Raw genomic sequence first — 16,059 nt, 5'->3', positions numbered from 1 at the left:
GTTGTTCAAGCAAATGATGAGGTCTTGCACCATTGCTTTCCTCATGACTACCCGCTCACAGTTATTATGTACTTAGTGTATGCAAGGCACTGTTTTAAATAATTTATCAGTGTTCGCTCATTTAATTCTTAAAACAGTCTGATATGGCAGGTACTGTTATTACAGATACTTCAGCTGCAGTGGTTTGACTTAGGATTTTTCGACTTTATGATGGTGTGAAAGCTATACGCATTCAATAGAAACCGTACTTCAGCAACAGTATTCAATAAATTACATGAGATATTCAGCACTTTAGTATAAAACAAGCTTTGTGTTAGATAATTTTGTCAAACTGTAGCCTGATGTAAATATTCTGAGTACATTTAAGATAGGCTAGGTTAAGCTATGATGTTTGGTTGGTTAGGTGTAAACGGAAATTGACTTAAGATATTTTCAACTTATGATGGGTTTATTGGGATGTAGCATTAGCTTAAGTTGAGGAGCACCTGTATCTCATTTTCACATGAGGAAATTGAATCAGAAAGATACTTCCCCCAAGTAACAGAATTAGTAAACGTTGAAGCTAGGATGGAACCCAGGCAGTCTGGCACAGAATCTATCACTAACCAGAGTGAGATTTATCCTTCCCAGTGTCCTCCTTGAGAAATACTGCTTTAAGATTGACAAGATAGGAATGGAAGGAAGTTAGGGATTTAAGGTACAATGGAAGTTGAATCATTAAGCCCTAGGCAATGGCCAGGTGTAAGAGAAAGGGGAAGTGTTGAAGTGTGAAATTTCCTGTTTTGAGAGATGTTGGACATATATTATGATTTACTAAACTGCTGCTCATAGGAGGAGGGTCAAGTTCAGTTGTGGATCTGCTGAGTTTGAGCTGTCTGTAGAACAGCATCATGGTGTGACTGTATAGACAATCGGAAATCTGAATCTAAAGCTCAGGAGCAGGAATCAAGCTCTAAATATAGATTTTGGAAATTATCCATACCCTAGTATTAATTGATGCTGTGAGGCTGGGTGAAATCCCTCAGTTAAGGATACTAGAGGCTGGAATATTGGGCAAGGACAGAGAGAAAGCGTAGGAAGTGCTAATATTGTTTTTCCCTATTTTTACATTTTGTAAAATAGATTTTCAATACATGATGAAACTGGGATGCAGAGACTTTAAAAAGTTCACATGAAGCTTTTAAGCACATATAAGCATTTCATTACAGTGATTTTTATGTTCCTTGATCATAGTTGACACTAGTTCTTTTGCTCCAGCCTAATAAATCACTCAGCACCTGTAATATAAAATGATATTTTCTGTGGTAAAATTTTAGAAAAATGACATAAACTTGTCAGTTTGCAAACACTATAGTGTTTACCATGAATTCATGACATCAATATGTAGTTTATCTGGCAGAATGTAGAAAAATGTATTAATCACTAGAAAGTATGATAATTATTATTTAAATGTTATATATGTTGAAAGAATCTTAGGACAAACAGGTGAAGTCTTATGGTATTTTGTGATATATATAATAATATTTTTGAAACTGCTTTTGTTTGTTAATAAAAATAGAAATTGCGTGGAGAAATTGCGTGGACAAAAAACAGATACAATGACTGATCCAGATACTCTTGTTTTCAGATTTTTTTCTCATGCTGTTTTAATTGTAAACTGTTATACAATTGGGTTACTAAAACCCTTGATGGGTTCTAGTAATCACCAACTAGTAAGTCATAAAACTTTTGTAACTTACTGTATTTCAGAATTGTTATTCAGATTTTCCAAATTATTCTTTGTGAGTTATGTATGATGTCATGAAAACACTGATTTTTGTGTTTTTCATTCGTATTTTAAAATATTTAGTTATTCTAGTTTTATAGCTTTAACATCCCATTTTAAAGCAAGACTTAAAAAAGTTTTTTCGTAATAGAATATACACCAAACACAACCTTAGTATTTATCAAAGAAAAACACAAATTCAAGTTAGACATACTTTTTTCCATTTTTGAAATTAGCAAAAAAGATTTTTATATGATTATGTTGCTAAATGGACACAAATTGCTGTTGTAGTATACACGTATATAATCACTCTTTTGGAGAGTAAATTCCACACTGTAAAGAACCTTAAAGGATTTAAAATCTTTAACCAAGCAATTCCATCGTGTGATACAGAACTTCAGGAAGTGAATGTGAAAAAGTCTTTGCCCCAAGGTATTCATCTTAGGATTGCTTATAATCAAAAAAATGGAAAACCACATAATTGAACAATAATAACCTGTCTACTAGAAGGACTATGCAACCATTAAATGTTCTGTTTTCAGGTTCTAATATGTCTTAGAATAATGTTTATAATATAATCATCAACAAAATGCAACTTACAAAGTTACACATTTGGTATGATTACAACTACATTAAAAATTTGTGTGTGTGTGTGTGTGTATATATATATATAAAGGGAATTTAATGAAAAATGCTAACATTAGTAAGATATGTGCTCTGGCAGTGATTTTTATTTTTTACTCATGCTTTTTTGTATTTAACTATTAAAAATAATTACATGTTTTTTGATGAGAAAAATGTTTTTATAAGAGAAGTATTTCTATAGTTTATAGTTTTCTGAATAGGTTTACATTAAGGCACATAATGAGACATAAAGTTTTTTAGCAAAGAAAAATAGGCAAAATGTAAAATAAATTTTGCCTGTTTTCCCATGCACACACATTGAAAGGAAACACAACAAAAATTTCAAAGCATGTTGGAGAAAGCCCTAAGGCATATGATGTCTGGTATTTGAAGAAGTGCAGGAAAGAGCAAAAGAGAGGAATGGGCAGGGGCCATATCTCTCCTCATAGGCAGGTTTAGCATTTGTACTTTGTCCTCAAAGTAGTGGATTTTAAGGCATGGTTAGATTTGCATTTTACACATATCATTCACAGGTACCTGTGAGTTGTGGGAAGCAGGTTTTCCTCCACTTTATAGATAATAAACCTGAAACTCCCAAGTCCTTAGTTACCTTGCTAGTGAGATTTACAGCTAAAACTTGAATCTAGACAGTCTCTCTCCTAATCTGGTGTCTTTTTTTGCCATTCCTTCTGCCTCAAATGATATGTAATTTAGTACCTTTATTTTTTAAAGGGAATACCATCAGATCTTTTTTGGTAAATTAGTAAATTTGGTGAAATTTGGTAAGTATTCTTTTAAGCAGATTTAGATCACATGTATAGTTCAGTAATATAGTAAATAATGGTATTTCTGTGGAATGCTTGGTCTACTAATGTTGCTGTGGTTTATTTAATCATTTTTCTCAAAATCTGATCTTAATGACAGCTCATTATATAGACATAGTCAGTTTTTATTGTTAAGAAGTTATTCCATTTCTGAATAAGGAGCTGTCAGGGAGGTAAGCCAACAAGTTTAGTGTCATAACACCTTTGTGAAAATTTGAGTGTTTCAGTCTCTCTATATGATGCTTCATGCATTAGGGCTCATAATTAATTCATAAAAGTAGAATTTTAAGAAACCTTTTCTATACAGTTTTGTCTCACTTTTTTTTTCATTTTTATAGTCACAAAAGATATGAGTTATAACATGTGATAAAATTAGTGGATCTCCTTCTTCTCTGGCCTTCCAAGTTTCCTATTGTCTGCATTCAAGTATCCTTTCCTATTCCTCATTATGCTAACTAGTTTTCCTAACATAGGAACCAAACATTCAGTTAATATTTTAGATGCCCCTTACTATTCAAACTCTCCCTTAATATCTAAAATTCAAAAACTGAATAGATGTGGATAATACCATATTTTCTTGTTAAACTAGGTTGGTATCAGACTCTTATTATCTTAATTCAAAAGGTGAAATGAATTGGATATTCATCATACAACTGCTTTCTAATATCTTTCAGTTTCCTCACTCTTATTTTCATCCTGATTTTAGGAATAAAAATCATCCTGATTTGGTCTATGGAATAAATGGTAATATTCTTTGAAAGTTCTTATCAGCAAATTAATATCATGATAGGTTTTTTTCAGCCATTTAGTTCTTAATGTGCCTTCTTTTTCACTGAAGACATGGTTTGTTTTTTCTCATCAGTAGACAGTATGTTTTTATTATCCTCATTTTCCATCATCTTTTAGGCATTTAAGTGCAGATTTGATCACTTAAGTAACTTTCCAGCAATTATTAAGGCTTTAAGAATTTTTTTCTATGATAGTCTTTCATTTTTTTAAATCTCATTTTTAGAAAGAGGGTCTCACTCTGTTGCCCAGGCTGCAGTATAGTGGCCCAGTCATGGCTCACTGGGGCCTTGACTTCCTGGGCTCAAGCTGTCCTCCTGCCTCAGCCTTCTGAGTAGCTAGGACAACAGGTGAGCAACACCATGCTTGGCTAATGTTGCCAAGGCTAGTCTCGAGCTCCTGGCCTCAAGCAATCCTCCTGTCTTGGCCTCCCAAAGTACTAAGTGCCTGAGTCCCTGCACCCAGCCTCTATTATGGTCATTTTTGTTTATCAAAAATTTACATTCCATTGCTGGCTTATTCTTTATAAGGGCATGAGAGTTAATTAACACTGCAAATATCCCAGAGACTTTATAGATGAATAATTTATCATTATTATACTATATTATATCTAAAACTTGTATTATTTTGGAAAAAGAAGAAAGATAGGTCTAGAGGGAACTGGAAGGAATCTAAACTCTTTGGTGTCAATGTTTAAACTGCTTTCTTGAAAAGAAAACATATTCTCTGAACAAAGATTCTCGTACCAAGTAAATCAATTTACTTTTCACAAGTAAGAATAACTGATCAGGGTCTTTTTTATTAGCATCTGAGAACATATTTTCATTCCAGAAGTCTTCTCTTCACCATATTAAATTATGTAGTTCCTTCATCCTTTCCTTAGGGAAAGTTAATTTTCAACCCTGTATTTGATCTTGCTGCTATTCTGAATCCACTCCAGATGTCCTTGTCGCTGTTTGTGCTATCAACCTAGAAGCAAGGAAGTGCTAGGCATATGCATTCATTAAGAGGGAACTGATAAAAATTTGCTATTAGATTCTGAATATTATAAAAGAAATATTAATTGAAATAAAAATAATATAAGGAAGTTAAGTAGAAATGTAGCTTATATGAGTAATCTAGGAATTTTAGTTTGAAAATTTTCTTTGTAAAATTGATGCATTATATACATATTTTAGGGGTACATGATACATTCATATAATCAAATCAGGGAAATTTGGATGTCCATTACCTTAAATAGTTATCTTTTCTGTACACCAGGAACTTTTTAATTATTCTGTTCTAGCTATTTTGAAATGTATAATAGATTAATGTTAACCATAGTCATCCTACTGCTCTATTGAACACCAGCTCTTATTTCTTCTATCAAACTGTGTTATTTATACTTATTAATCCGCCTCTCTTCATTGCCTTCTCCCCTCTACTTTTCTAACCTCTGGTAACCACCAGTCTACTCTCTACTCCCTGTGTACTGTTGGTGGGAATGTAAATTAGTACAACCACCATGGAAGACAGTTTGGAGGTTCCTCAAAAAACTAAATATAGAACTACCATATGATCCAACAATTCCACTACTAGGTATATATATCTAAAAGAAAGGAAATCAATATATTGAAGAGATAATCTGCACTCCCGTGTTTATTGCAGTACTACTCACAGTAGCTAAAATATGGAATCAATCTAAGTGCCCATCAGTAGATTAAGGGATAAAGAAAATATGGTATATATACATGATGCAATGTTATTCATTCATAAAAAAGGAATGAAATCCTGTCACTGGCAGCAACATGAGTGGAACTGGAGATCATTATGTTAAGTGAAATAAGAGCGACACAGAAAGTCAAATTTTACATGGTCTCACTCATATGTGGGAGCTAAAAAGAATAGATAGGAAATGTTCTTACCATCCATTCAGATAAATAGAATTCCCTGCAAAAGGTTGTGCCCTTAAGAAGTAGAAACTTTTCTGCATCATGGAATAATTTATGTGTTAACTCATGTATAACAATAAAATATTCAATATTTATTGAATAATATTCAATCGATTATCAGCTTTTAGTGATAAAAATGTGTAAAGTGCTTGGATTTATTGCCTGAATAAGGTTTAGAATGGGAATTTTTTTACCTCTGTGGTTTGATGGGTGAATTCTGAGGTCTGGGCACAGGAATTGTGGTGCCAACTCTTTATGTGACTTACTAGAACAACTTTTCCTAAGACTAAAATGACACTGCTGGCTGCTATTGTAGCCTTTTCTTCTTCAGAAATATCCCTGGCTTTCTATTGTGCCTTACATCATCTCTCAGCATTACCTTAGTCTTTGCATTCTAGTGTGTCATTGGCAAATGCCCTTGCCAATGCCCTCACCCTATCTTAAGACTTTTGCCTTAAAGTCAATGCCTGGACTTATATTAGTATAATGACAGCAGCATTGTTTGTATTTGTGTGTTATGTCTTTTCTCATATCCTTTCACTTTTAACATTTTGATGTTCTTATATTTAAGGTATGTCTTCTGTAAGTAGCACATAATTGACTTTGTTGTTTGTTTTTTTATCCAGTATTCTACTTTTTTTTCTTTTAGTTGGTGTTTTCTGACCATTTATACTTACTATAATAACTGATATATTTAGGTTTGCTTTCCATTTATCCCATCTGTTTTATGTTCCTTTTTCTGTGTTATTTTGTTTTTTTGTAGGGTTAACTATTTTAAATTATTTTAATTTTCCAGCCCTCCCCTGCCCACACATTGGCTTGTTATTTATACATCCTTTTCATGGTTATGTTAAAGATTATGACAAGCATTTTGGGCTCATTATTAGTTTAATATAAATTAAATTAATGTAAATTAAATAACTTTCATACCTTTGATGTTATTGTTATATATTTTAATTATAAGTATATTGCTACATTTCAACTTTTTGCCTTGTATTATCAACATTTATTTAGATTTACTCATATATTCACTGTGCCTTTTGCTCTTCATTCCTCTCCACATTTCTGTATTTCTTGTCTATGATATGACATTTCTTTTCAAGGGTATTTGCCAATGAAAGATATCTTTCTGTTGTTATTTGTTTGAAAATTCATTATTTTACCTTTACTTTTCAAACATCTTTTCAAGTGAAATTCTAGATTGTCAGTTATTTTCTTTCAGAAACTTAAGGATGTCATTCCATCATTCCTGTTCAGTGACCAACTGTTTTAATGTCATTTGTTTGAAGGCAATTTGTCCCCTTCCCCTTCCCCTTCCCTCAGCTGCTTTTAAGATTTTCTCTTTGACTGGTTTTCAGCAGTTTTACTGCCTGTCCATATACATGGTTTTCTTTGTAGTTATTTTGCTTGGGGTTTGTAGATGTTCTTAAATCTGTGGATTAGTATTTTTCATTAGTTTTGTAAAGTTCTTGGCCTTTATCTTATCAGATATTGCTTCTGCCATATTCCATCTCTCCCTCTCTGGATTCCAATTACATTCATATTAGACCTGTTTCATCATGACTCGCATTCTATTTGTATAATCTTTTAGTATTTTTCTGTCTTTTTGCTCTTCAAGCTTCAGGCAAGGTATTTTCTTTTCTTTTTTCTTTTTCTTTCTTTCTTTTTTTTTTTGAGACAGAGTCTCACTCTGTTGCCCAGGCTGGAGTGCAGTGTTATGATCTTGACTCACTGCAACCTCTGCCTCTCAGGTTCAAGCGATTCTCCTGCCTCAACCTCCTGAGTAGCTGGGTTTAAAGGCACGCACCACCACACCCGGCTAAGTTTTGTACTTTTAGTAGAGACTGGGTTTCACCATGTTGGCCAGGCTGGTCTCAAACTCCTGACCTCAAGTGATCCGCCCACCTTGGCCTCCCAAAGTGTTGGGATTACAGGCGTGAGCCATCGCGCCCAGCCCAGGCAAGATATTTTCTACTGATTCTGTCATGAGTTACACCAGATTTATCTTCTGTTGTGTCTAGATTGCTGTTATTGAGTTCTTAATTTCACTTGTTAAATGTTTTTAAATTCTAGAACTTCCATTTTGATTATTAAAAAAATAGATTCTGTTCTTTGGTACAACTTTCTGTCTTGTCTTCTTGACATATTAACCATAATTATTTTAGCATCTGTACCTCATAATACCAATAACCAAACCATTTGTGAGTTTGTTTCGATTCTTTTTTTTTCAATTGGTCTTGTTTGTTAAGTCTGGTAGTTTTAAAATGAATCCTTATCTTTATATATTAAAAGTTTTAGAATCTCTGGATTATCTCATTTTTCTCCAGAGAGGTTTTGCCTTGTCCTCTGATGGCCACATAGAGTAGTGGCTGACTCAAGGCCGTGCTGCGATTTTAAGCCTCCTTTGATCTCTGGTTTGTCTCTGTTCTTAGAGTGTAGTATCTCAGGGATCCCAATACAGACCTTGTAGTATCTAGAACCTTTCTTCTCTAGTGGTCACTGAATACCAATTTTTGTCTCTTGTACATCTTGAGACTACCAAAACTTCTGTCTGCTTTTCAGGGGCATTCTTCTTAGCTTCTTGTCCTCTTGTTCTATACAAATGAGTGTCAGACTTACTTTTTTTTTTTTCACCTCTTTTCTCACCAAGACTTGGCCTTTCTTTCTTTACCTGAGTTCTCTGAATAATATAGTATAATATAATATTTCTTTCTTATAAAAGCTCTTTCTCTCACTCTTCTTAAGATTTCACCTCAGAATATGTGTTAGTTTAAAATTCCAGATGCACTTTTAAAATGTCTTTCTTAAAAAATCCACAATGAAAATGTATATTATTTTCTTATTTTTCTTCCTTTTTAGGTCCTCAAGTTCTGGCTGCATTGGCAGCTAAAAACTTTAATTTTTATCTCTCCAGTCTTCCAAGATTGCCAGAGACTCTTGGATTCTCTACTTCCTGGCAGCAGCTATATCCCCAAATTCTCAGCCTCTTGCTTTGTGCCAAGAATAAGAATGGTAGATTCCCTCAGAGTTACAGTTTGTAGAATTTTGGATTACTTCCCTGTGGTTTCCTTCTCTCTAGGATCTTAGCCTTTCATTACTTGATTGTTTGGGTACCTTCAAATTTATTTTATTGGGCTTTCTAGTTGTTCTTGGTGGGAGCATTGCTATGCCCAAAGCTTCTCTGGCATAACCAGAAGTTATGGTTAAATCTTAGTGTTTTAATCATTTTATTTAAAAGTGTTAATGAACAAGTAATGCATGCACACAATAAAATTTATACAAACAATAATAAAAAGTCACTTTTCCTCCTGTATTCCAGTCTTACAGTCTTTTTCTTTGGAGGCAAAGTTGCAGTTTATTATGTATCTATCTATCTATATCATGTATACATATATACAGGAATATAATCTAAATAATATCCAATAATATACAAAAGAAAGGAAATCAATATATTGAAGAGATAATCTGCACTCCTATGTTTATTGCAGTAGCTAAAATATGGAATCAATCCAAGTGCCCATCAGTGGATTAAAGGATAAAGAAAATATGGTATATATACATGATGCGTCATGTATATTGTGATATTATTCATTCATAAAAAAGAATGAAATCCTGTCACTTGCAGCAACATGGGTGGAACTGGAGATCATTATGTTAAGTGAAATAAGGCCGCCACAGAAAGACGAATTTTACATGTTCTCACTCATATGTGGGAGCTAAAAAAAATAGCTTTGATGACGTAGACAAGAATTGATAGAATAGAATTGATGAAGTAGACAAGAATACATATGTATACATGATATATGTATATCCTTCTTGTTATATTTCAAGTTTTATTTATAAATATTTCAAACATGCTGAAAAGAATAGAGGATATAATAAAAATTGTTGTACCCACAACTCAGGTTTAAGAAAATGTTAACATTTTACCATATTTAGATTCTTTTGGGGGGGGGGGCGGCGCTGAGGAATAAAATGGTGTAATACACTTCAATCCCTATTTTAAAAATCTATTTTATTTAACAGTTCTTTTTTCCATTTAGTTTGGTTTTCAGGATTTATCCATGTTTATATGTATAGATCTCTCTTGTTCATTTTAGTTCACATATGGCATTCCTTTAATTACTCCTCTGCCAACCCCCATTTATTTTGTTGTTATTTGGTTTTGTTTACATAAATCTGAACATATTTTACTCTATATTCTAGACTTTATATTTCTTACAAAACCTCTTTATGTTTAAAGTATGTGATACCAAGAAAATTTACTTTATATCCCCTCTCAATCTGATGGAAAACTAAAAATAAAACTTATATTTGGGGACAAGTGTATGAGAGTCTTTAATGTCATGGTGATACAGTGAGGCTTGTATAGAACATTTGGTGAATTCCAGATATATTGCAAATCTTTGATATGTCTACCTTTGGCATGTCCCAAGTTTTATAAATAGTGCATTTAGGAAAAATTACAAATTACCCTGACTCCTGTTTCTTTACCTTAATACTTCCAATATAATATAACATAACATAATATATAATGTAAATATTTCTCCTTAAGAATTTTTTTCTCTCATTCTTCATAAGACTTCACTTAACAGAATGTCTGTTAAATTAGCTTAAGTAATTTAGCTTCAGACAAGCTTTTTTTTCTTTCTTTTTATTTTAAATTTTAGGTACATTACAAATGGCAATGTATGGTAGTCTCTTATTTTTCTTCCTTTTTTAGGTCTGCAATATTTTGATAGCATTGTATTCAAGATTTATTGATTCATTTTATGTGCTTTAGCACTTTGCTAAGTATTATTGTGGATATTAATGGAATATAAGACATTATCTTGGCCCACATGGAGGCTAAAATTTAATTGAAGAGAAATAAACTGATCATTAGACCACTAACTGAAGTGCTAATGATGTGAAGTGAGATTTGGAGTAGACCATAAAGGATGATGAATATTTGATTTTAGAAAGCAAAGAGGGGAACATCTTTACGATACCAGCTAGGTGAAGCTTGAAGAGTTTCACCATTATGCAGCTGAGGGTACACATTTGCGATAATGGGAAATTAAGTGAAGTAGCAGCAGAGGGTCATCAATAGTCCAGGAAGATTAGAATTGATGAAGTAGACAGTGAGATGCCCATATCAATTGTAAGTGAGGGGATGCAATCAGTATTTTAGGAAGCTGAGTGGATCAGAGCAAGAGGAAGGAGGTCAACTAGAAAGCTTTTATGGAAATTTGGGAAATTCAACTTAGATATAGCCTTCCAAAAAATGCCTATGCACTTTGGCACAGTAATTGCTATACTAAGGCTTCTGGGAAAACACTTCAAAATGTATGGTGTCTGAAGGGACAGAGAACTGGATCAAAGCAACATTTTAAAGTAACTTGTTTTTCTTTCATGTGTTTTTGCCTTGTGGCACCTTTTCCCTCCAAATCCCAGTGAATCCAGTGGTGGGGAATTTTCCTGCAGTCTGCAACATGAGAACCTAGTGTGGTTGGGTTCCCCTGAGTTGGAATATCTGGGAGCTCTTAGAGTAGGCACAGATTCTTTTTTTATCTTTTGTAGAAATGAGGTCTTGCTTTGTTGCCCAAGCTGGTCTCGAACGCCTGACCTCTAGTGATCCTCCTACCTTGTTCCCCCTAAGTGCTGGGACTACAAGCATGAACCACTGTCCCAAGCCAAAGCACAGATCCTTAATCAGAGTATCCCATAGAACTCTGAGAGAGTTCATAGATAAGCTTCTGGGTTTATGAATTTTCTGAAATTATATTTTAAATTTTGGATTATGTACATTTTCTAGACAAGGGTTTCAGATTCTGAAAGAAGTCTCTGACCCTCCCCCCTCCCAAATTAATAATTACTGCTTAAAAGATTTACTTTGTACAAGTCTCAGTCCTATCTCTTCAGAGACTGCTTGAGCCAAGTAGAAAGAAGATAAGTGATTATATTATGTCGACCCATGTGCAGTTGCCAATATTTAATTTAGTAGTTTTTGGCCTATGAAACATCAATTTCATGTGATCCAACCTAATATAGCCTTAAATAACTTTGCTTGCATTTTTAAAATGTAAAGGCATTCATTTTAGACATGTAGGTTTTAGTTAAGCAGCTTATATTCAAATTTGAATTTAAATATATCGATTTATTTCATTAAGGCAATTAAATTCTGGTTATATTTCCTCAATTTCTACATTCCATAAATTTAATGACTTGTTTTATGTAGTTTTGGGTTATGCAGTATTTTTTGGGAGTATTTCTCTTGCGTATTTAGTGTTTCTACTCTGGTAAAACAGGATAGGGAAATGGTGGAAAGAGAAATGAAAGAGGAACCAAGAGGGTATACGATATAGTATAAAAATAGCAAATAGGTTCAAATTATTCATTAACTTCCAATGGTGGTTAGTGTCTGCCTGGAGCTCTTTGATAATAAGAATTCTCAGGCCCTGTTTGGCTCAGGGATAAAAAGAACATTGATGGATCTGTCCTCAATCACGTGAAGTCTGCCATGAGCACAGGACAACTGAGTGGCAGAGCTCATGCCATACGTTTGGTGTTCTGCTAATTACTTCCATTTAATCAGAATTTCTTTGTTAGCCAGAGTATTACATTTCTTCAGAATGATGGATTATATGACTTTCATAAGTGTAGTTTAGCATTTGAAACTTTGAGTCAAGAAAACCAAATTTAACTATAAGCTATTTCTTGGAAGACTTCAGAGAACCAACAGCAATTCAGGTTTTTTTCTTTGATTTTTGTTTCGTTTGCTGTTTTGTAATTTTCACTATCTTTTTTTTTAATTAAGGGGAAAAAATAAACATATACTTGGAATGAGGAAACCCTTTAAACCTATTCTTTTTTTTATATATAGACTGCTTTCTGATTCCAAACAGTTCAACATTTTAAGAAAAGCAAGATCTTATATAAAACACAGAAAGTTTGACGAAGTGGTAAGTATACCGGCCTTATAGACATAAATAGCTGATTATCATTTTGGGGATGGAGAGGAGAAAAATATGGCAATGGAGAGCAAAGTAGGCAGGCCAGGGAGCTTTCTTGAGCCCTCAAGGAAGGATTGCATTTCCTGAGTAGCTGCTTTAGCAGTGGACAGATCTCTCTTATTTCAACTATATTATGGGTAAATTTTTTTTTTTTTTTTTGAGACAGAGTCTCGCTGTTGCCCAGGCTGGAGTGCAGTGGCACAATCTCAGCTCACTGCAACCTCCACCTCCCAGGTTCAAGCAATCCTCCTGCCTCAGCCTCCTGAGTAGCTGGGATTACAGGCATGCGCCACAACGCCCAGCTAGTTTTTGTATTTTTAGTAGAGATGGGGTTTTGCCATGTTGGCCAGGCTGGTCTCGAACTTCTGACATCAGGTGATCCACCCGCCTTGGCTTCCCAAAGTGCTGGGATTACAGGCATGAGCCACCGCACCCGGCTCACATTTTTTAAGGTTAGCATTAGAAATAAACTATTACCATTTTTTAAAATGAGAAAATAGATGCCAAGTTTGTGTCACCCTTCTTAATGTATAATATTTTAGAATACTATATGTTTGCCACTTGGAATTATCTATACATTATTAAAAGTCTAATGATTCATGTTGAAATTTTGACTCTTCCAAACTCCTATCTCACTGTTTTTCATTAATTTTTGTTTGTTAAATGGTCATTTAATTTTAAAGTAGAAAAGAATTCTGTTTTCTTTTCTAAAATTGCCTAAATAATTGCCAATCCATGCATTTCTAATACTTTTTTTGATGACTTTAAAATGATAAGCTATTCTTCTCCTGTAAAATATTAAGCTACTTAATGATGTTTTATAACTGATTTGAGTAATCTCATATGAGAAAATAAAAAATATAAATATGGCCATTATCATTATTTGGGACCTATATTAGAGAGCCTTCATTTATTTTATGAGTTGTCTGAATATCATTTCCACAAACACACATATACAACACAAATAGTTTACATTTAAAATGCCCTTTCTTATTAAGATTAAAAAGTTCATTTTATTCCAAATTTTTCTCATACTTTAAAAGAAGATCCTGGAACAATTAAAATCTGTTCTTAATCCATCATCTACAGTTACTCACTAATTTTAATACAACAGTTTGGCTGTTAGGAATTTAAAATTTTCCTTTCTTTAAAATGTAGGTTTTCTTATTATTTCTGTTAGCAAGTTATATATGTTTTTTCTCCATAGGTCTCCCTTTGCAAGGAGCTAATTCATCTTGCATTGAAAGGATTGTCCTATTATCACACATATGACAGATTCTTTTTGGGCGTCAATGTTGTTATTGGTTTTGTGGGATGGATATCTTATGCCTCTTTGTTGATCATCAAGTCTCATTCCAACCTTATAAAAGGTGTTAGTAAAGAAGTGAAGGTACGTTTAGAAAATGTGAGGATTCAGATGATGGTATAAAATCACTAGTACTGAATCCAGTGTAATGAGTTTATAGGATGTGCAAGTCGTTGTTCTAAGCTAACTCTTGTTTATCTTTCATTTGCTTTTATTGTATTGGATTTTTCCTCACTTATCTCTGTTTCTTCAGTTGAGAAAAAGATATATTGATAATAAGGATCCTATAACTTAAGAAAGCTATAAAGATAGAGGTGTAAGTAATTTAAGTGCTCCTATGTTATCAATGGTGTTGACCTTCTGTTTTATTTTATAACTAGCATTTTATAAGTATTCCATATCTTTCTAGTACAACTGATCAGAAAACTACTTCAAAACAATATGTTTAATTTTATCTGATATTAAAAGTTTGGGAGCTAGAAAACAATAAAATTATTTGCTCATAATGTTTCTTCTTAAATGATGTATACATTTTTTAATTACTTACCTTCTTTTAACTTTTTGAAGTTTCTCAAAATGCAGATTTCTAGACCTTTCCAAGTATTCTTATTTTAAGAATTTGTTCCTACTTTACTATGCTTTCAGTGAAAAAATAAAAATTAAAAAAATCTCTTTAATGATACTTCATATTGCTGAGACAATATAACAGTATGTGTAGGGTTTTACTATATTAAAACACTTTACTCTTTTAAAATATATTTCTAACTATCATTTACCAGGGACACTATGCCACTTTCATTTCCTTTGCTTCATTCTCTTTAATGATTACTACCATGTTCAAGTTCTCTAAAAAGTAATATATCCTGGTGGTGTATTTTTAATAATAGTCTGCAGATATTTCCAGTGGTAACTTTTCCAATTTTATATTTTATTATTCTGTAATGGAAGTAAGGCCATTAGTGTTTATTATAATTTTGTATAATGCTTTAATGTATCTTAAATAATTTCCCCCAAGTAATTTTAATTATTTGAGTGTATGTGAAATTGGCTGGAATGGGAATTATATCTAGGCATTCTTAGAACTCATAACAGTGCTAGAAGTAGACATAATTTATGTTTGCAAAAAAGGAAGCTGAAGCTGAGGAGGATTAAGTTACTTATTAAAGGCCACTCAGATAGCATGTGAGGGACTGAGACTTTAATCCAGAGCAGTCTTGGGCCAGAGAGTGCCTTTTCATGTTTATCCTGATATTCAGTTTATTGAGAAAAAAATATGTTTTTATATTGATATGTTAACAAGATTTCATAGCTGATCGTTCTTCTTTATTCATTAATCTGATAATACAGCCAATATTTAATTGAGTGTATGGTACAATGCTAGATGCTGGCAAGGGTATCCAATCTTTTGGCTACCCTAAGCCACATTGGAAAAAGAATAATTGTCCTGGGGCACACATAAAATACACTATCAACAGCTGATGAGCTTTAAAAAACAATTTTGCAAAATACCTCATTATGTTCTAAGAAAGCTTATGAATTTGTGTTGGCACCACATTCAGAGCTGTCCTGGACCACAGGTGGCCTGTGGGCTGCAGACTGGACAAGCTTGCTGTATAGGCTATACAAAGAAATAAAGGATTCAGATTCTGCCATCAAGAAGCTTAGAATTTAATAAAGTAGGTAAGAGATGTGTACACATATAACCACCTTACCAGGCATAAGTCACTATATCTACACTCGACTACAAAAGAAAACTTTAAGATATGTAAAGTGTTTGGGATAATAAAAAGACTATCATATTTTAAATATGAGAGCTGACTTTAGGGTG

The 16,059-nt window shown here is 33.2% G+C and overlaps 1 protein-coding gene across 29 annotated transcripts in view; it reads left to right on the top strand.

Moving 5' to 3' along the window:
• PIGN (phosphatidylinositol glycan anchor biosynthesis class N) overlaps positions 1-16,059 on the top strand; it is a 141,861-nt gene that overhangs the window by 59,585 nt on the left and 66,217 nt on the right. For 24 of the 29 annotated variants that reach the window (XM_054672088.2, XM_009434093.5, XM_024350915.3 and 21 more), the window contains 2 exons: positions 12,796-12,874; positions 14,133-14,315. The exons of the other annotated variants lie outside the window; for them this stretch is intronic. In XM_054672088.2, coding sequence (XP_054528063.2) covers positions 12,796-12,874; positions 14,133-14,315 — 262 coding nt within the window. The remainder of the gene's footprint in view (positions 1-12,795; positions 12,875-14,132; positions 14,316-16,059) is intronic. 29 annotated transcript variants of the gene reach the window in all.

Source organism: Pan troglodytes, chromosome 17 (assembly GCF_028858775.2).
Source record: "Pan troglodytes isolate AG18354 chromosome 17, NHGRI_mPanTro3-v2.0_pri, whole genome shotgun sequence".
Lineage (NCBI taxonomy): Eukaryota > Metazoa > Chordata > Mammalia > Primates > Hominidae > Pan > Pan troglodytes.
This window is presented reverse-complemented; position numbering and strand designations above follow the sequence as displayed.